This window comes from Saccopteryx bilineata, chromosome 9 (assembly GCF_036850765.1).
Source record: "Saccopteryx bilineata isolate mSacBil1 chromosome 9, mSacBil1_pri_phased_curated, whole genome shotgun sequence".
NCBI classification, from domain to species: Eukaryota; Metazoa; Chordata; class Mammalia; order Chiroptera; family Emballonuridae; genus Saccopteryx; species Saccopteryx bilineata.
In genome coordinates this window covers 69610000-69632685 of record NC_089498.1, presented here as the reverse complement: position 1 = coordinate 69632685, position 22686 = coordinate 69610000, and the positions used below count along the sequence as shown (strand labels likewise).

Here is a 22686-nt window from a genome sequence, read left to right as displayed (position 1 = left end):
ATAATGGATCTCTAAAACAAGATGTAATTTAAAAACTCATTTTATCTCTGTTTAATGTCTAATTTTTTTGTTTGTTTTTTAGCTACAGAGAGAGGGACAGACAGAAAGAAAGGGAGAGAGATGAGAAGCATCAACTCATAGTTTGGCATTTTAGTTGTTCATTGATTGCTTTTTCCTAAATGCCTTGACCAGGGAGCTCCAGCTGAGCCAGTGACCTCTTTCTCAAGCCAGCGACCTTGAGGTCAAGCCAGCGACCTTGTGCTCAAGCCAGTGACCATGGGGTCATGTCTATGATCCCATGCTTACTCCAGTGAGCCTGCGCTCAAGCTGGATGAGCCTGTGCTCAAGCCGGAAACCTTGGGGTTTTGAACCTGGGTCCTTAGTGTCCCAAGCCAACCCTCTATCCATTGCTCCATTGCCTGGTCAGGATAATGTTTTTTTACTATTTACTTTTTAAAGCTGTTTGTTAATACATTTAAAAATGGCTACCAGAATATTTAAAATTGTATATGTGCCTTACATTAGTTTTCTGTTTGACAGTGCTGATGTAAAGTCTATCTCTGCCTGATCCCACAGGGAACTGAAGAGGATGAATGGCACTGTATTGTCTTGCATTGAGGCAACAGAGCCAACCTTTTATGTCTCAGCATCAGTTGGCTAGTGCCATTCTTCCCTTTACACCTCCTGAAGGTGTAACTTCCTAGCATAATGCAGGTTTGGATGTTTGGGAGATTCTTTCATGAACTTGACCACAAAGTCTGCTATGTGCCATAATGGATTTTTTTGAAGAACACCATACACTTACTAAGTCTTAAAGGGTGAAAGTGACCAAACTATAATGATTTTTCCATGTAATATTTTATTACTTAGGTGTCTTTCTCATGCAGTTAAGTCTGAAACTTAATACACATAAATGGCAACATTTTGCAAACCTGTACGAATGCTTGTTTTTGAGTTACATAAGTGCCACATAACTACTAATTTTGATTTCTCTTGAAAGAACCTTCTGGCTTATGTGTCCCAAGGAGAAAATTATGATTAAAAGTCATGATACCTCTTTACACCTTTCATATCAATGTGGTTATCATGAAGTTATTAGGAGTTGGTGTACAGACAATGATGGGATTATGAATAGAATTATTTCACTGGCATTCAAAGGAAGGTAAAAGGCCAGCAAAAATAATTCTCAGTGCCAGAGATACAATTGCTTTGTTTCTTATCCCAGTTTCAAGTAGGTAGTCTGGAGAGAAAAGAAAGCAAGTATAAGCTATTCCTAGAGAAATGCATCTGATAAGGCTTGGGGCACATGAAAGAGACAACATTCTATAGTTTGCATATTCTCTTCACTTTCTTGAGATCAGACTATGAGATGGAGAGCAGGTGCATTCTCCTGATCTTATGTAAGGTGATAAGATTGGATAGATATTCCCTGAAACACCTCAGAACTTTTAAATAATCATTACAGAAACATTTGTTAAAATCCAAAAAGAATAATATAACCTTGGCGTGTGAAATGAAGAAAGGTTAGATTATGGACTAAATAAAATCAAACGTTAGATGAATTTTACTAGCAGTTTTCCTGTTTGTTTTTCCTAGCTATTTGATATGTTAGCCAAACCAAATTTACAATGTGCTCTGTAGCAAATGCTTAGTATTTTATTAAAAATAAAAGTCCTAATCCCTGATTTCAAAGAACTTAAAGTAATAGGACTTAACTTTAGGAAATTAAAAGAGAATAATTATAGGACATGAACAAGTTCAATGTTACAGTACTTTAAATATGAAAATATTCAGAAAGCACTTTAATGGAGTGCTGAAATGGTCAGAATGAAGAGACTTAGCTGACAATTGTTCCAAGAGAAACTGAACTTTGATTCAGATTTTTAAAACTTTTAGAAAAAAATAATGCACATCATTAAAAAAAATCAAATAACATGAAAGGATTTATGATGAAAAGTGACATTCTCCTTTCCTGTTCCTTGCTACCTCCGTCCCACACCCTAGAGAAAGTATCTTTACTTCAGTTCATGTCTAGGAGAAAGCCTTTCTGATTTTATATCTTCTTGTGGTTACTCTACAACTTTAAGTTATATGCTTATAACTCTTCCTTTGCTAATCAACATAAGACATTATCCATTTACTCCCTTCTATCAAATGTGAATTTTTAAATCTATACTATCTCTTTATTTCCTGCCTTTATTTCTTTTAATGATTGATTGTGATTATTTTTAGTTATACAGTTATCCCCATTTTATAACCTATAAACCCTGGTCAGTATCTTGACTCTCTTTTGTGTATGCTGAGAATAACAGCACCCATTCTATTCCCACTCTCTTTTTTTTTTTCCCCCACTCTCTTTTACATTCCACCTTTCACCCTACATTGTGTCTCTTCTAACTTTACTCTTCCGTTGTCATGGTTGTTGCATTTAATTCTGATATTCAACCATAATGAAGTCATCTGCATTTATTTATTTGTTGATAGTAAAATTTGAAAACCAATGTACAACATTAATGTTATCGTGACTCCATGCATATTTTTTCACTGCATGATAAAGGTATACGTTAAAATCGTATCTCCTTCTCCAAGAGTCCAACATCACAACCCCTGGGCAAATCAAAGGGGAATAATTCCATAATCAAGGTCAAATGAATTTTATTTTTCACTGCTTAAATTTATTCTACCACTTTGTCTACTTTCTATTTGGACTGTATGTTTCACATATACCTGGTTTTATTGTTTTTTTATTTTTTCTGGAGATTCTGAATCTTTTTACCACATTCTAAAGTTTAGTCTCTCTTTCAATCCAAAGTTGTTTCATGGAGTCTTCCTTTTTGCTTTGTTTTTTTTCCTAGAGATATCTCTTCTGAACATTGTCTTCCTTTCAATGATGTATTAACTTGGTTATCACCTATGGGCATGTCTGGGTTAGGTACACCATGTCCTTTATTCTATATATTTCTCCTGGCATTATCCCTCTTTCTTTCCAAAAAACAGCTATGAACATCTCTGTTTATCAGAATAAGGAGAGGTTTACTCTGGAGTCTAGTAACACACTAGATGCTGCAGTTTTCTCCAGATAATTCCCTTAATTTCTTTGGATAACAAAGCCCTCTTGTTTATGACTTGAGGGGTGACCCTTAAGTTGCCTGCTTCTTTTCAAATAGTAATAGAGAAGTGGGGGCACAGCATTTTATTTAATCATCCTGGTTTGCAGACCACTGCTCATTTCTGCCCTGTATCTTATACCCAAGCATGAGCCTCGTTAGATTCCAATGGGCAGAATGACTCCAACATACTCTACAGACTCAAGGCATATTCTAGACTGTAGCTTTGTCTTCTTTTTATCTTTTAACACCCTGCCATCAGCAGTCCATTTTGAAGTTTATCAATTGCTTTTGACTCTCATTAACAATCTTATTATGGTTTTATTACTTTCTTGTACTTTTTTTTCTATTCCATCTCAGTCAGGTCTGGGGAAATATACCTGGTTAAATAAAAGTTCTCAGAGTGCCATATTGAAAGAACTGATGCATCCAATGGGTCTCCCAGTTTAGGAAATGGTCTGATCAAAGGTAAATTAATAGGGTTAATGGGAATATGGTAAATAACTGACCTGGAACAGAGAATGATTAAGACTAAGTAATTTAGGACTTGCTGATTCAGAGTTGAACCTATCTTGAAAAAGAAAAGGTTGCATTTGCTATCTTAGGGATTAGGGAACAATTCTTAAGTTCTTAAGCAGTTGAGTGCTGTTATGAATATAGTTTAGCTGGCTAGGTTTAATTATTAAAAAGATGACACTACTGAAGACCATTTTCTGGGTAGGTTTCTCTAAAAAATGGCATTTATTTACCTTTTACATTTCTGGTTTAATTTCAAGCCTTGAATTTAAGAGTCATTTGACCTGTGTAAAAAGATGAATAATATAAAGTATCTGGAAATTTTAATAATCACAAATAACAAATAATGAGAGGAGTCAACATTGTATAGTAGTTAAGAACTTCCTCTACCTCGTCTATTATAGTTGTTGTATTAAATCTAAATTTTTTTGGTCCATGGATGATACATGGTAAGCTCTTAGTAATTAATAATTTTTATAATAATGCTGCCTTATATTTATATAGTTTCATGCTTTTGAAAACATTTTGATATATATCAGTGGAATAATCTTTATCAATGGCATGATTTTTTTAAATGAGTTATAGTGAACATTAATTGGCTTATGAAAACACACGAGAGGCTGCACAAATCCTAGGCAGAAGGATAAGATTTACAGACATGTTTGAAAAAAGAAAGAAAAAGTGTGTGTGTGGGGGGGTGCAGATGTACATGCTAAGGCAGAATGGAACAAGAGGAGCCTGATGCCTGATTGATGAGGCTCCAACTGGGAACTCATGGCCCAGAGTGCAAAATACAAGATGACAACTTTAAAAACCAAAACCAAAACAAAACACGAAAAAACAAGAGAAGAAAACATGAGGTACACTGGAGCACTAACAGGAATGTGCCAAGGCAGTGAGATTATCCAGGCCAGAGGAATGATTTAAGAATTGTAGGGTGAGGGCAAGATCTTTGAAGTAAGTTTAAAGGCTAAGTAGATGTGAGCCCATAAGACAGACAGATGAAGATGATTTAGCAATCCTTCTGTTGGATTACCACTTTATCTAGGGTTTCTGGGTGAGTAGTACCTGTAGAGATTGAGATACTCTTCTGGGTCCCAGTGACACAGTAATAAAAGAAAGACTGTGTTCAGAACTGTAGTATCTGGGAATTTTAAGCCCAGTAATGAGAAGTGATCCTCTACTTTGTATTAAGACTAAAAACATACAAACAAAAACATAAAAGGAGGGGCAGGGATGGCCTATACATATGACCTTGCAGGATTTGTATTTCAAAGAAAAGTATGTTCAAGAAGGAGTGAGATAAATTAAAGGAAGTTCTTTCTGCATCATCTTTGAGACCTGTCGCATTGTTTCACACAGCCCCTGCTGTGGGGCCCCCACCAAGCTTGCCTAGGTTGGATGAGGCCAGAGAACCATCTTAGATATCCTTTGGTTCTAAAAATGAGGTAGAGACATGCCACCTGTAAGGGGTAACCCTATGTGTGGCCTGCCCAAGCAGCTGTATATAAGGAAAGGCAAACAAAAGGCTCAGTGAAATAGCAGGACAAAAATATAGCAAGTGGCAGAAGCCCTTTTCTCAGGTGTGCCACCACAGTGTAGGCACTTTAGGGAGAGGGGATGGAGAGAGGCTGACCTGTGTCCTCTTGAAGGCCAGAGTGTTCTGACACATGTGAAGGAACAAGTTCCCTTTAATAGTGGGTTCAGTGCCCGTCCATACATGAGGATAATTCAGTGTAGGCAGAGTGGGATCCTCATCTAGGAGAGGTGGTCCTGCACATGCTGCATGATGGTCTTCAGCCCCAGCCAGGTCTTCTATGCAATGGGAATGATCTGGTTGGCTGGTAGGAGGAAGCCATAGTGCCCAGTATCTCTTAACTCAAAAATGAATGAATACTTGATGCCATGATCATACACCAAGTCAATGCTGCTCCCGCTATCTTGCTAAACAGTAATGCAGTTAGAACCCACATAACCCATACGGTACTGAGTGCCCTACAGGGAAGCCAGAGCTTTGGCCACCCACCTCATCACCTTGTCCAGCTCATCAGCATTTAGGGCCTTTTTGGCTGTGTACCCATATAGATATGTCAGCAGCTGTGAGTAGCTGTGCAAGTTGATGAAGCATTTGAAGTTCCCATACTCTTGAATGAAATTTACCACCGATTTAACCTCCACTTCCAAATTGGCATGGTGTCCGTGGTACACTTCGGAACAAGGACTGTCACTGGCACCTCCTCTGTCAAAACCAGCATTCCAATTTCTCTTTGGATCAACACCAATGCAGGGACTTCTAGGATTTAAGGATTGTGTCTTCCTCCAAAGTCAGTTTTGAGTGTATGTTTATATATATCCATCAGGACTGGCTAAAAGCAACAATAAAATATCCATTTTTTCCCAAGATGGAGTGATGGATGGATCATTCCCATAATCAGATATAATCTCTCCTCTCCTCTCTCCAGCTCGCTTCTATTCATTTAAGACAATTTGGAGCTCAGTGGTATGATCTTTATAACAATAAGGAAATAGGCTAGATATTAATATCTTAATCTTTTGAGTGATGGAGTTGAGGGAAGGAGAAAGAGAGAAATATGTCAATATCACACGATTCTTTAAGTGTTTTAATCAGATCAGTATAACAGTTTTGATAGATACTGAAGATCCATTCACTTGACCTATTCCAGCTTCTGAATGCCCTCCAGCACTGAAGAGGTGGGAAAAAGGAAAAACTACATTTCCCAGCTGTCTTGCAGATGGGAATGGTGCTCTGGTTCTGCAAAAAAGATATATACTAGTGAGACTTGGAGGAATGAAATAAGTAACATGAGAGTGGGCACTATAGAAAAATAGGTTCTTGTGGTCTACTTCATTCCTTTGGAGCAGTCATGGCAGAGGTTTTCAAGTCTGGTTCTTAGTATCATAGATGTTGAGTGATGGCTGGTGGTATTAAAAGTTTCTCTTGGCTGATGTTGTTTTTTTATAAATAAATTTTTATTAATTTTAATGAGGTGACATCAATAAATCAGGGTACATATATTCAAAGAAAACATGTCCAGGTTATCTTGTTGTTCAATTATGTTGCATACCCATCACCCAAAGTCAGATTGTCCTCCATCACCTTCTATTTAGTTTTCTTTGTGCCCCTCCCCCTCCCCCTTCCCCTCTCCCTCCCCATAACCACCACACTCTTGTCCATGTCTCTTAGTCTCATTTTTATGTCCCACCAATGTATGGAATCATGCAGTTCTTGGGTTTTTTCTGATTTACTTATTTGACTTCGTATAATGTTATCAAGATCCCACCATTTTGTTGTAAATGATCCAATGTCATCATTTCTTATGGCTGAGTAGTATACCATAGTGTATATGTGCCACATCTTCTTTATCCAGTCATATATATATATATATATATATATATATATATATATTTTTTTTTTTTTTTTACAGTGATTAAAGCCTTTAAGCAAACTCTTGGCCAATACAACAAGAATCCATAAAAGAGTAGTGTCCTTAACATTTTCACCAAGTCCAAGCTGGCACCAACACCATTCCAAATCCCTGCGAATGCAATCCAACCCCAGAAAAATAGGTTCTTCTTGTTGTCTACTTCATTCCTTTGGAGCAGTCATGGCACAGGTTTTCAAGTCTGGTTCTTAGTATTATAAATGTTGAGTGATGGCTGGTGGTATTAAAAGTTTTTCTTGGCTGATATTGTTTTTGCCTGAGTAATATTCAAACCTGGCTTTTCAGGGCCTCATGGAAGAAACTGTAAATAACCTGATAACACAGAAAAAATTTCTTTCCCTTTAAATAAGCTAGAATGAGAGAACTCTTAAGGGCATACTCATATTAACAAATATCATGAAGCTTAAGATAAAAAATTAGAACTGATTTTTAATTTTTAATGAAAAATAGTTATTATACAAAGAAAAATATACTCACAGAACCAGTATATTTTTCTCATTGTAGATAGATCAGTATTGAGAACATGAATAATAACCAGATGGTTGTTTAGTGAGCATGAAATAGTATAAGGAAGCTGGGTAAATTGAATGTCTAATGGTACAAAGTTTAAAATTATCAATTTAATTTATCATTTCTATAGAGACTGTAGAGATATTCTTACCAATGTGCTTGTAATATTTAAAGTTTATTGTATAAAGCTCTTATTTTGTTGGAAAGTGTTTGGGTAGATATAACCAATTATTGTAATTTTCTTTTATGCATGATTGATTCAATCTGTTATTGATTGACAGTGCCTTTCTTTAGACATGCTAATACTTTATCAACATGTAGTCAAGGTTAATCATTGTCTGAAGCCTGGGATCCATTCTGTTTCTTAAAATGACTGATCATTTGACCATAGCAATATGGTTTATCACAATCATGTTTTTGGAAGTGAGAAGAATATTCCTTTCTCTTTTGGATTTATTTTTCCTCCAACCCATTATGCAGTAATGACTATAGATTTTAATCCAGAGGGTAATTTTCTTTTTTATATTTTTAAATATCATTACTCAAATACAGCTAGTAAGTAGAGAGTAAGTCTCTATTAAGGCTACTATTATTTCTCCCACACCAATGTGAGACACTTTGGACAAGAGACTCTCTGAGAATTAATAGTAATATTTTAAGAGAACTGTCAAATGATCAGATTTAACTGGTCACTCAAGGTGTTACTTCAAAATCAGAGCTTATTAATTCATTTCTAACAGAAGAAATATTGAGAGAGGCCAGCTTGACTTCAAAATATCAGTGATGTCATACCAATGAGAATGTATAAACCTAGGTAAATGAATTAAATTTCTCACATAATAAAATATTATGAAATATAAGTCTAAGGGTTTAGTTACAAAGGATGGTAGGTGATAGTGCATCTGAATGCCTGAGAGGTCATTATGGACAGAAAGGAGTTAGTGAAGTTAGTTGAAGGGCATGTTCTTTTTTTTTTTTTTCTTCTTCAATCTTTATATTTGTTTCACTCTTAGGATATAGTTTGACGATTAGTCAGTATGGTTGGCAAACTGCAGCTTGTGAGCCACATGCAGCTCTTTGGCCCCTTGAGTGTGGCTCTTCCACAAAATACCACGTGCAAGTGCAAAGGCCAGTTTAGGAGTACCCTAATTAAGTTAATAACAGTGTACCTACCTATATAGTTTAAGTTTAAAAAATTTGGCTCTCAAAAGAAATTTCAATCATTGTACTGTTGATATTTGGCTCTGTTGACTACTGAGTTTACCGATCACTAGATAGGCTAAAATAGGCTGCAGCAACAAATATGTCCTACATTCTTGTGGCTTAATACAACAGTTTAAGCTCTTGGCTCTCGTGAAGCCCAGCATAAATCAAGAGGTTGTTCTCCATGAGTCTTGGGGATTAACCAGCTTTAACTTGGTGGCTTTGTTTTTGACATGTAGTCTCCTTGGATGAGGCATCACATTCTTGTCCATGTCTGAGTCTCATTTTTATGTCCCATGTATGTATGGATTCATATAGTTCTTAGTTTTTCTGATTTACTTATTTCACTCCTTATAATGTTATCAAGGTCCATCCATGTTGTTGTAAATGATCCGATGTCATCATTTCTTATGGCTGAGTAGTATTCCACAGTATATACGTGCCAAAGCTCTTTAATCCGCTCGTCCTCTGACGGACACTTGGGCATGTTCTTTACAGCAAAACTGCTTTCATTTCTCTCTTACACACATATAAAATTAAAATTATGCTCAAATTATAATTGTGGTTATATGAAAAAAACAAGAGGTGCACTTAGTGCCCCCAAATCAGTGAAAATTCAGTATCACAGAACAAGAAAAGTTTCTGGCAGTAAAAAACAAATTAATGCTAAAGAAAATGGAGTTAATAAAGAACCAGAGAAAAAAAATTAATGACTATTATATTTAAAAATAGTACTGCAAAAAAAAATAGTACTGCATGGAAATTACAACCATTGTTCTAAATTGGCTCATGGATTTGGCTGGTCCTGGTTTAACTGATAACAACTAAAAAAGTTATAATAAACTATGAAATTAGAAATAATTCTACTTAAATGTACATGGACCCATGACATCAAATGAATCTCTGAATTGCTAGATTGTATTCTTGAATATTTATTCTTACCCTTTTCCCTGGGCAGGCATGTTATACAAGTTGATATTTACTTTTTACTTTTCTTTGCTTTTTGATGCCAGAGGTTCTTAGTGAGATTTGCTGTTTTAACATCCTCACCAAATATTCACAACCTATAGTGATAATCCAAAGAAGGAATTAATAACTTTTTTCCCTACTCATTTCACCCTTCCCCCACTACATTCCAAAAGTTTTTATTGCTACTTTTTTTATCTAATACTTTAACTTCTTCTTTCTTCCTTAGAGTATGGTATTTACCTAGTTCAATAAATATTGGTGTCAACTATTCCTGGAGGGAAGCATTTGGAATTGAGAGTCACTATTGAGAGTCTATTGGCTATGGAGAGATGAACACCTAAAACTATGTAGCTGATATCAAGGGGTTCATGGAGGTCTGAGACAGGAACATTTTATGAAGTTTCACAGTTAAGAAATTGGAGCTCTGGCCAGTTGGCTCAGCGGTAGAATGTTGACCTGGCATGTGGATGTCTGGATTTGATTACTAGTCGGGACACACAGGAGAGGTGACCATCTGCTTTTCCACCGACTCCCCCTCCCTTTTCTCTCTCTCTTTCTCTCTTGTTCTCCCACAGTCATGGCTCAATTAATTCGAGCATGTGGGCCCCCAGTGCTAAGGATGGCTGTGGAGCCTCTGCCTCAGGTGCTAAAAATATCTCAGTTGCGAGCATGGCCCAAGATATAGAACATCAGCTCCAGACAGGAGTTGTGGGGTGGATCCTGGTAGGGGTACATGTGGGAATCTGTCTCTATATCTCCCCTACTCTCACTAAAAAAAGAGAAAAAATTGGAAGTTTTATGGGGATAGCTTTGATTTTATTATAATAATTTTTCACATTAAAAGATTAATATGGTAGTGAGGATATGTTTGCCTTCTAAGAAGAAGTGTTGCCATCTATCTAGTACTTTTTTCTGGGTACTAAAGACTTCCACTTGTTTTCTTTATTATGTTTCTGTAATTTTTGTGTTTGCATAATAAGGAGATTGATACCAAAAAATTATGTGACTTACTTAGGATTTCATAGGCAGTTAGTGAGCAAGCTAGGTGAGCTGGCTGTTGACCCTGCATATGGTTCTTAACTATTAATTAGGCTTTGGATGTAAGAAGAAAATTTATTAACTTTTTTGGTACTACACTGGGAGCATTGTTTAGAGTTGGCTGAACTTTTTCAAGGAGTCATTGCAATGAGGCACATAGAAAATTCGTGAGATGCTAAAACTATTAGATATGTAAATAATTGTAGCCAAAGAATGTTGGGTCAAATTTATACTTTTAAGGTATAAAACAATATTTATATATTATCTGGGATTTTCAGGTGAGCCCATACATTTAGCTTAAGACAAAAAAACCAACTAAAGATTTAATGAAAAAGGAATTGCTTTTTAGAGCCATAGTCATGTATATCACAATGGAGACAATAGTTGTATGAACTTGGTTGTCTTTTTGTAGAGAACTTGCTTTCTTTCTTTTTTATAAAAAAGAGATTATAAATGTTTATTAGTTCACTTATCTCAGTGAAGAGTTAGCAAATACTTTCTGTGAAGGCCCAGATAGTAAATATTTTCAGCTCTATGGGCCGTGTACTGTTTGTCATAAGTATTCAACTCTGTTGTTGAATCAGAAAGCAACCAAAGACATGCATGGTAATAAACCAACCAAAAAATGGCTATGTTCTAAGAAAATTTTATTTATGTTCACTGAAATTTGAATTCCATGTAATTTTTGTGTCATAATATATTCTTTTGATTTTTTCCCCCCAAGCATTGGGAAATGTAAAATCCATTCTTAGCTTATTGGCTATACAATAAACTGGCTGACTTTGGCTAGTCTACTGTAGTTTGCCAACCTTGTCTTAGAAAAAGAACTGAGAATCCAGGAGTTCCAAAACCATTTTACCTGCTACTTGTTAAGAATATTAAATTTTTCCAACTAAATTTATATTGGTAGGAAAAGTAAAATGAAAAGACAATAAATTGCTGCTAATTTTTGTGCAAGACACTACTAATTTTTATAGCTCAACTTTTTCGTTTTATCAATACATGAGCATGATGGGGTTCCCAGGGATTTCTGAGGGTAGTACAGTCTGCTTAGGGTTTTGCAGCTGTGTTGAAAACAAAACTTTTCAACATTCTTCCCCCACCCCCTTTTAATGATCTTGATTCCCAACATGGAGAGAAATTAGTGGCAATGTAAATCCTACTTTCCCTACTAATTCTTCATAATAATTATTCCTCATACATAATAATTGTTATAGTGATGGTTTCCAATGCACATATGTACGTATTCATTCTCTTTTCTTCTTTTACTTCCAATGTAGATAAATTTTTAATCCCTTGCTTTTGATTTGCAAAAAATATAGCATCTTTAAACAATCAAAAAATAACTTCTACAAAAACAAAAATAAATAAAACAAAAACAAAAACCCTCTACAAAGTGCCTTACTAAAACCTTTGTACATTTAAGCTTTAATAACTTAAATTATGTTTTTGATAGAAAATCTTTTTATGTGGTTATTGGGCATTTTTTTCCTTTGGAGAAATGTTTATTTAGATTCTTTTCCATTTAAACTATTGGGTTGTCTTTTTATTATTGAGTTGTAAGATTTGAACATAATTATAAGGATTTATTTCTAGGATAGCAATTCTATTTATTATTATAACTTCCTAGGTTTGAAATTAGGTAGTGTAATTCCTACAACTTTGTGCTTTTTTTCCAACATTTTTTTGGTTATACCAAGTCAATTATACCATATGAATTGTAATTTTAGCTTGTCTGTTTCTTCAAAAGAATTAGCAAGGTTTTCATAGGAATTGTACTTAGACCTTAGATTGATCTGTAGACCAAGCAGGGGAATATTACCATCTTAACAACATTGTCTTCTCATCTATGAACATGGTATATCATTCCATTTTCTGGTCTTCTTTAATTTTCTTTAGCATTCAAATTAGTTTTTGAAGAAATAACAGATCTTTGTATACCTCAGTTACAGGGCTCCAGGTATTTGAGATAATCCTTTGATATTAAGCATGAAGGTAGAATCATTAATATGTTGTAGGGCTCCTCCTATTTGTTTCACATTTCTTAGGAATTACTGTTCTTTATTGCATGATGCCCAATGCTTTCACAACCATTTTTTAAAATATATTTGTCCATTTTTTGTTATTTCAGGTAAAAAAAAAATCTGATCTCTGTTCCTCTGCCTTGGCAGGAACCAAATCAAAAGAGTTGATTAATCTAGAGAGATGGTTAAGAGAAGGTCTCTTAAAAGAGCTTCTGCTATATCCTGACTATGATTTTAAGAGATGTTGCCATCAGTTTTATAGAGACTATGTTTCATATTTTATAAAATCAAATTTTATATTTTATAAAAATTTATAATTTTATAGAATTAGCCCTAATAGACTATTCCTCAGCTCATTTTGATTGTTTTCAATGGTGAAGGGCTCAGTGGCAGGTTGCCTATGATCTTTCACTTTAATTAGCTCAACATGTTGTCTTGCTGTTGCCATAACAATTCTCTGATGTATGACTGTTGCTGACCTTGAAGGTAGGAATTCTGCTTCCTCTGAAAAGCATTGTTAAGGGAGATTGGGGCAATGATCAGCCTAAGGCTAATTATTCCCCACTGTTGAGGCAAGACCCCAATGTCCCATGAGTCATGGTGAGAACAAGCCTATTACCCAGCCCTGTGTGAGTACCAAGTACCATTCATTACCTCACATCCTTTTGTATGTTTTTTTAGTTAGCTCTGAATAGTTTGTCCTATGTATATGATGATCAGTAGGAAGCTGGATACTCAATGGGAAGCCTTTGCAGATCTTCTGAATTTTCTCTCTGCAGTTTTTTGCTTTTCCATTCTCTGTCCTATGCATTTAGATGCCACAATGTTCCTGGATTTTCAGCTCTGTCCTTCAGCTGAAAGAATTTGCCAGGATTTATTTTAATTTCTACTTCCTTTCTGTTGCCTGGAAAGTCTCAGAAGGTAGTAAGTTAGGGCTATTTAATTAAGGGCTGCTCCTATGAGTTTCACATTTCTTAGGGATTACTATTCTTTATTGCATGATGCCCAATGTCTTCACAACCATTTTTTAAAATATATTTTGTCCATTTTTTGTTATTTCAGGTAGAAAAAAAAATCTTGTCTCTGTTCCTCTGTCTTGGCAGGAACTAAATTATAACTTTTAATCACATTTTACTGTGAGTTTGAAGATAACTAGAGGGAACTAAAACACAGCCAATAGTTTACACTGATGACCACATGCAGCTGCATTCTGAATCTATATAAGTCCTGCTGATGCCCTTATAGCTCACATGTCTTAGTCTACAGAGCAGTTGCTAGCTTTTCAGCTCTTCCTTGTACCATGAGAGGTTTTTCTTTATCATAAAAAATATATCTGTTCCATGCAGTCAAATTGTCTCAGACATTTATAGGGTTTTTCTTTCTCTTTCCACCCTTCTTTTATCCCTCCCTCCCTCCCTCCCTCCCTCCCTCCCTCTCTCCTTTCCTTCCTTCCTTCCTTCCTTCCTTCCTTCCTTCCTTCCTTCCTTCCTTCCTTCCTTCCTTCCTTCCTTCCTTCCTTCCTTCCCAGAACTCATTGACATCATTCTCCTCTCTATCCTGCAAAAAAATAATCAACCGGCTTTAAAATTAAATTTAAGTTCCTACTTCTTAGGAGCTTTCAAATTCAGAATGGCTGTTTCCCAATTAAAAATGAATAAAATCAAACCCCTAATGCCCAGCCTTAGCCTGGGAACCCATTATACCAGAGCACGTTATTATATATTGAATCAATTAATATGCACTGGTGCATGTTACATGTGTATGGTGTATTAAAACACACCGAGAAGGGTAGCCAGAGGCATATACTAGAAATATTAATTGAATCATAAATATAATGTTAATTATAAAAGTTGAAGGAAATTTGATTTTTAATTCTTGCTCCTTTTCATTTTAGTTGTTTCCTTTTCTCCTCTGGATGTCTTGCTTATACAGTGTTTTGTCTGATTTTCAAGTTTTTAATCAGTATAATCACTTTTAGAAAGTGGAGCTGTACTTTTAAAATTTCTATTTAAAAGAACTATGTGGGCATCTTTTATGAATAATGTTTTATAATATGTCTATTTGGCCTCAATTTTTCTCTTTTTACTCTTAGAGTTAATTTATATGATTATATAAAGTTTTTATATATAAAACTTTTGTATATTCAGAAGTTTTTATGTATTAAACTTATATATATACAAGATGTACCTATATAAATCTTTGTAGACTATATATATATATATGTGTGTACTTTATTCAAGAAGGCATTTTATAACTTATTTTTCAAAGATTAAAAAGAACATATTTGATGGGGAAGGAACAGAATGAATGCAGTGGAAGGAAACTTTCTGAACCTTGTTCTTATGGTCTTTTCAAGGACTTTAGTAAATTTCTTTTATATATGAGGTGGGATTTCTTGAATGCAATTGTACTTTATTTGTATATATTTTAAAAGTGGAATTTTCTATTCATTAAAATTCAAAGTAATAGTATTATAAGAAAGATGGGAATGATATTTTAAAATAATAGACTCTCTGTGCGTAGAATTTATAAAGTATGGATGATAATATTCTAGATAGAAAAAAAATTTATTGTACCTTTTTTCCTAGTTAGGAAAATAGCCATTTTCTCCTGACACAAGTCAATTTGACAGTGAACTGGCTAAATTCTATAAACCAGCTATTTTTGTCAATAGCTGGAACATGTTGCTCTTACCTTGAACATTTCTCTATGTGTTCTCTGACATCTCAGGTAGTCAGTAAAAATCCTTCTCTGTGCCTCTTAGTACTTTGTATGTGAGCCCAGCTTAGACTGTGTCACAGTGTTGGTCGATTCTTGTTTGTGAACTTCTTGGACTGCAAAATTGCTTCATATTGAGCTGTACATCCGGGATACCTAAGATGGGACTGTGTTTATAGTGAACAACAACTGATTGTCAAAGGAAAGTTGGATAATATACATTCATATATCCATTCAGTGACACACATTCAATCTATTATACATAGGCAACAGAGAAGGCACTATATTAGACCCTGTGAATAGTGTGGTGACCAGGACCAATATAGTTTTTACTCTCATTAGTATTACAATTCAGAAAAAAAAGACATGCTTTGATACAAGTTTTGCAATAAATGATAATGAGGGTAATGATAGGAAGAATAGACGTCTACTGTGAGACCAACCTTAGTAATGGGGATCTAAGGCTTCCCAGAAAAAGTGATGTTTACATTGGGGCCTGAAATATGAGCTGAAATAACCTGGAAAAGGGGTGGGAGAATTGCAGGGCAAGGAGAGCAGTGAGTCCACTAATAGAAAGTGTACATACTGAATCTTTATTAATGTATTTCAGGAGTTACTTTTTTTTTTTTCTCAACAGGGCTACTTATTTGGCTGTTAATATAATCTAATGGAAACAAAGACTGTACTTGTTATTCAGTGTTTAAATAATCTTATTATGAGTATAGCACTTCAGCCAGTTGTTCAACATCTCAACTATTTAGTCAAAAACACACAATCTTTTTAAATATGTATTTAGTTTTAGTATATGAAGTCAAAGACAGTATTTTGCATAGGCTATTATAACTTTCCAATTTAGAACCATAACAAGGAAATAAAATCTTTTTGTGGGGATTCATCTACTCTCTAAATTTTGGAGGTCACTTTAAGTTTTTACAGTCTCCTAACTATAATTCTGACTTCTAGAAAAACTCCTAAAAATCACCATTTACTCTGCTAGAAATTTCCTGGGAAAATAACAGCTAATACTTGTTGAGTGCTTTCCATGTTCACATATTGTACTAAATATATATTATGAACTATATCTCATTTAAACATTCCAGGAATTCTGTGAAATGAATAACATTTTATTCTTTTCTTATAGGTAAGGACACTAAAAGTGATTAATGTCCAAGGCTCGAAACTAGAAGTGGTGGATTAGAATTTCCTCTCAGAAGTATCTGATTTAAGAATCTGAGTTCTTAACCTTAAGAGAGCTAAATGTGATACAGTAACATATTGAGATAGTCTCAGACCCTTTTCACAGGTTTTCTCCATTGTAAGGAACATTATTCTTTGTTATATTTAATCAAATAATTCCATTTTCTTTGCTTTGAAGTTCATAAATATATGAAAACTAAAATATTCATGGAGTAAAATGGATAAAATAGGCCCTTTCATATATTGTTGGTGAGATGGCTGTATTTTGGAAAATGACTCAGCAATTCTACTTTATAAATTTGTCCTATAGCAAAATTTGCTCATGCATGCAAAGATATATGTCATGGGTATTGTTTGTAGTATTGTTCAAACAGAAAAAGGTTGGAAATGATTTGTATGTTCAATAGGGGCCTGGTAAAATAAGTATATCAGTAAAATGTAACTTTAGTCAAGCATTAAAAGGAATGATAATACTAGCTAATCAGGTCTTCACTAAGTTCCAAGCAATGCTTTTAGTTAATGCTCATAAAAATTGTAGGTATTCTTATTAAATCCATTTATAGAGGTTCAGTGACTTGTCTAAGATAGTAGGACAGAGATAGTAAAGCAGAATGGCTTGAGAGCCCACACTATTTTTACTGTGCTACATAGACTCCTGGTCATTTATATCCTAATGTAAAAGGAAAATATAAATAATTTGGTAAGTGAAAAGAGTAAATTATGAAAAGATTTTTTTTTTGTATTTTTCTGAAGCTGGAAATGGGGAGAGACAGTCAGACAGACTTCCGCATGCGCCCGACCAGGATGCACCCGGCACGCCCACCAGGGGCGATGCTCTGCCCACCAGGGGGCGATGCTCTGCCCCTCCGGGGCATCGCTCTGTCGTGACCAGAGCCACTCTAGCGCCTGGGGCAGAGGCCAAGGAGCCATCCCCAGCGCCCGGGCCATCCTTGCTCCAATGGAGCCTTGGCTGCGGGAGGGGAAGAGAGAGACAGAGAGGAAGGAGGTGGGGGGTGGAGAAGCAAATGGGCGCTTCTCCTATGTGCCCTGGCCGGGAATCGAACCCGGGTCCCCCGCATGCCAGGCCGACGCTCTACTGCTGAGCCAACCGGCCAGGGCCAAAAGATTTTTATAGTATTACAACATTTATGAAAAAATCCGGGCCTCTGCTGGTGACTCAGTGGCAGAGCGTTGGCCTGGTGTATGGACATCCAGGGTTTGGGTCCTGGTCAGGGAACACAGGAGAAGTGACCATCTGCTCTTCTCTCCCTCCTTCTCCCCCTTCTCTCCCTCTTCTCTTCCTGCAGCCAGTGGCTCAATTGGTTCAAGCATGGCCCCGGGCACTGAGGATAGATCAGTTGGTGCAAGTGCATCAGCCTCATGCACTAAAAATAGCAAAAGATCTATGTCTATATCTTCTATATGGTCCTTTATAATAACCTATTTATATATTTTTTATGACATAAAATTTCTCTAAAAATACCTTTATATATATGAATATGTAAATATATTCATAAAACACACATATAAAACAAGTATAAATATATATAAATACCCATAATATGCATCTATGCACACACATACAAAATATTCATTAAAAAATTTACAGCTCTGATAAGGGGTTAATGTCCAAAATATATAAAGAACTCACAAAGCTCAGCAACAAACAAGCAAATGATCAATTAAAAAATGGAGAAAGGGCCTGATCTATCCAATGTAGTGGTGCAGTGGATAGAGCATCGGACTGTGATGTGGAGGACCCAGGTTCAAAACCCCGAGGTTCCCAGTTTGAGTGCGGGCTTATCTGGTTTGAGTAAGGCTCATCAGCTTGAGCCGAAGCTCTCTGGCTTGAGCAAGGGGTCACTCAGTCTGCTGTAGCCCACAGGCCAAGGCACATATGAGAAAGCAATCAATGAACAACTATAGTGCCGCAACAAAGAATTGATGCTTCTCATCTCTCCCCCTTTCTGTCTTTATCTGTTCCTCTCTCTCTCTGTCACACATTAAAAAAAAAATAATGGAAGAGGACCTGAACAGACACTTCTCCCAAGATGACATAGAAATGGCCAACAGATATATGAAAAAATGCTCATCTTCACTAGCTACTTGAGAAATGCAAATCAAAACTACAATGAGATACCACCTCACACCTGTTAAATTGGCTATTATCAACAACACAAGTAATAAATGTTGGAGAGGCTGTGTAGAAAAAGGAACTCGCATTCACTGCTGGTGGGAATGCAAATTAGTACAGCCATTATGGAAGGAAGTATGTTGGTTCCTCAAAAAACTAAGAATAGAACTACCATATGACCCAGCAATCCCTATACTGGATATCTACTCCCAAAACTTAAAAACATTGATAATGTAAAGACACATGCACACCCATGTTTATGGCAACATTATTCACAGTGGCCAAGACAAGGAAACAACCAAAGTGTCCCTCGATAGAGGATTGGATAAAGAAGATGTGGTACATATGTACAATGTAATACTGTACTACTCAGCCATAGAAATGACTACATATTACCATTTATAACAACATGGATGGACCTTGAGAACATCATACTGAGTGAACTAAGTAAATCAGAAAAAGCTAAGAACTGTATGATTTCACACATAAGTGGGATATAAAACTGAGAGTTATGGACATAGATAAAAGTGAAGTGGTTACCAGAGGGAGGGGGATGGAGGGGTGTGGGGGAAGGGGTGGGCAAGAGGGTGTAAAGAGGACAAATATAAGGTGACAGAAAATGATGTGACTTTGGGTGATGGGTATAAAACATAATCAACAGTTCAAATGCTATGGAAATGTTTACCCGAAACTTATGTATTTTTATTGATCAATGTCATCCTGTTAGATTTAGTTTCCTAAATAAAATTTAAAAAAGGAAAAATTTCTGGAAAGATATACAAGAACTTAATGGGCATTTTTGGGGATTAATATGGAGACTTAGAAAATGTTCACTCTATACTCTTTAGTATTATGAATAATTTGGAACCAATGAACACATATTGCTTTTATAATATGAAAAAGTTTAAATTGAAAAACTTAAATAGTGGATGTGGTAATTTTTTTTTTTTTTTGTATTTTTCTGAAGCTGGAAACGGGGAGAGACAGACAGACTCCCGCATGCGCCTGACTGGGATCAACCTGGCACGCCCACCAGGGGTGAAGCTCTGCCCACCAGGGGGCGATGCTCTGCCCCTCCAGGGCGTCGCTCTGTCGCGACCAGAGCCACTCCAGCGCCTGGGGCAGAGGCCAAGGAGCCATCCCCAGCGCCCGTACCATCTTTGCTCCAATGGAGCCTTGGCTGCGGGAGGGGAAGAGAGAGACAGAGAGGAAGGAGGGGGTGGGTGGAAAAGCAAATGGGCACCTCTCCTATGTGCCCTGGCCAGGAATCAAACCCGGGTCCCCCGCACGCCAGGCCAACGCTCTACCGCTGAGCCAACCAGCCAGGGCCAAGATGTGGTAATTCTTTAACAATTATATTACTAGAGGGCCTAAAGAGGGAATTTTTTTTCTCATTTTTATATTCTTTTGAATTGTGAACTTTTAAAAATAAATGAGTACATATTACTTTTAAAATAAAATGTGTTTTAAGTGAAAAAAATCTTAATAATAGTGGGCAGAATTTTTTAATGTTTATGTACTATGAAATACTTTTGTGTCTGTTTAGAATATAGTTTATTTATTATATTGACAATTTGGAATAGACCTGTTTATGTTAAACTTTCATCAAAGAGCAGCTTTCTTATTATTTTAAAGGCTTGCTCCTTTCTAACATCCATTGAATTGGAAGGTAATTCAATGAAGATTTACCTTATTCTTATACCCAGGATTGTATCCAGTTGAAGTCTTTGTAATGAAACCTTTCACAGAAATGAGATTCAGCAAATGCAGAAGTTGACAGCAATTTTACTAGATGTTGCTAGTCAATTGAGCACAATTTTCTTGCAGGAAAATGGTATCATGCTTCTTAAATGGCAGAGCATTTATCAAAAACAAATGTCAATTTAAAACTGCATTGTTTATTAAGAAACAATGTTCTAGCGCCAACTGACAGTATTTTAATACTACACTTAGTCATGGAATGTACTTGGAATTAGGTTGGATGATAAATGCTGAAACAGGCATAGCTGAAACTTAAAGTATGACCTATTTGGGGTTGTGTTTTTCAGGTGAAGCTCTGAAAGTGTCAGCTGAGAGATTTGCAGATGACCCCTGTTATCTCCCCAAAAGGGAGGCTGTGGTTCAAGCTGCCCGTGCCCTGTTGGCTGCAGTTACCAGACTCCTTATCCTGGCAGACATGATTGATGTCATGTGTCTGTTGCAGCACGTGTCAGCTGTAAGTAAAAGATGGCTTAGCTTATCTTGGCACTGTTTTCACTTCTAATTTCATTCTCTGAACCTGGCATCACTCTTAGCACATTCTGGCCTCACCCTCATGTCTTAATGTCACCCACCAGAAGCTGACTGGATTGGGTTGTGAAACTAATGTATACCTCAAAAGAACAAAGACAGAAGTTAGTTTTAAAGCCAGTGCAAACTGAAGAACAGAATATTGGCTTACATATAAAATAAACTTTAAACCTTAGGGCTTTTGGAAGTTTATCCTAGTTTGTAAGTGAATATTACTTTGCCAGCTCTTCTTGATTCAAGAGAATGATGCATGTTTACAGGTAGTCTGTGATATCTCTAGTAATCCATTATGAAAATGTATAAGTGAATTTAATATGAGTAAAGAATAAATTTTAATTTTTGACTAGAAAGCCAGCAAGACATCTACTTGTATTTTGCTAGACAAATCCATTAACAAAGGTTTAGTAGAAAGAGAATTTTATTAAAGCCATTTTTTAACTTTCTTAATTTAGTTTGACCAAGTCATTCATTGTGTCCAAATGAAAAGATTGCAAAGAAACTCATGAGGTCTTTGCTCCATCTTCTGTTTTAAATTGCACCCTTACTCTTCTGTCTATAGATACATCTGCATTATCATAAAGGCACTGGCCACTGTAATATCACCACTCCATTAAACAAATGATGGCTTTGTCTGGTTGACATTTTTGTCAAAATAATTTTCTTTAATTGTGAAGTTAAACCTTTTCTTTTCATCTGTATCTTATTCACTAATGATTATTTTAACCCTAACAAGAGTACTCTCCCCTTTATAGTTTCATATTCCTTTCTTTTGGTAGTTTCATTACTGCAAAAAAAGCAATTTGGTACTTTGTTTTGTTATTTAAGTAGTTTTAAAGGAAAAGGATTAGTTCTCATCATCAGGAACTATTAGTGGATTTATAGGTGAGAAAATTGACCAATGTTTTCTGTTACATGGCTATTGGTTTATTGAATACCTTTAAAAATTTCCTAAACATTTCTGAGAGTCATTTTTTTTTTTCATATGGGAATACAGACACTGCTAATAAATACTATAACCAAAAAGTAAGTATGCAAGATTAAGTGTCAGGTAATTTCTAGTTTCAGTGATACAGTAATTTTTATATTTTATACTCTAGATTTGTTGAGATAAGGCAGATTGAAAGGCTGCTGTAAGGTAATAACTGCCACCTTTATAATATTGGGAGATAACTGTATAAATAAAGACCCAAGAAACTTCACTGCAATTTTATTTGAATGCCACTAACTGCTAGACACAGTGCTAGGCAATTCACACACATCATGTTGTTTGAATAAAGCAGGAAGTATTGATAAATCAAAATACTCTTCTTTTGAAATAAAAATTATAGTTAATGTTTAATAAATTTTTATAATGTACCAAGCACTCTGTACTGGATTATCTACTTCAATTCTTACAAAAACCCTATGATTATTTCTATTAAAAAAATACTTTTCAATTACAGTTGACATACAATATTATATTAATTTCAGGCATACAACATAGTTATTAGATATTTATATAATGTATGAATGATCAC

At 35.6% G+C, this 22686-nt stretch overlaps 1 protein-coding gene and 1 pseudogene across 4 annotated transcripts in view; one reads left to right on the top strand and one right to left on the bottom strand.

Moving 5' to 3' along the window:
* CTNNA3 (catenin alpha 3) overlaps positions 1–22686 on the top strand; it is a 2095157-nt gene that overhangs the window by 168541 nt on the left and 1903930 nt on the right. For all 4 annotated transcript variants that reach the window (XM_066242416.1, XM_066242414.1, XM_066242415.1 and 1 more), the window contains exon 4: positions 20929–21095. In XM_066242416.1, coding sequence (XP_066098513.1) covers positions 20929–21095 — 167 coding nt within the window. The remainder of the gene's footprint in view (positions 1–20928; positions 21096–22686) is intronic.
* Positions 5382–9287, bottom strand: LOC136313164 (carboxypeptidase A4 pseudogene; annotated as a pseudogene).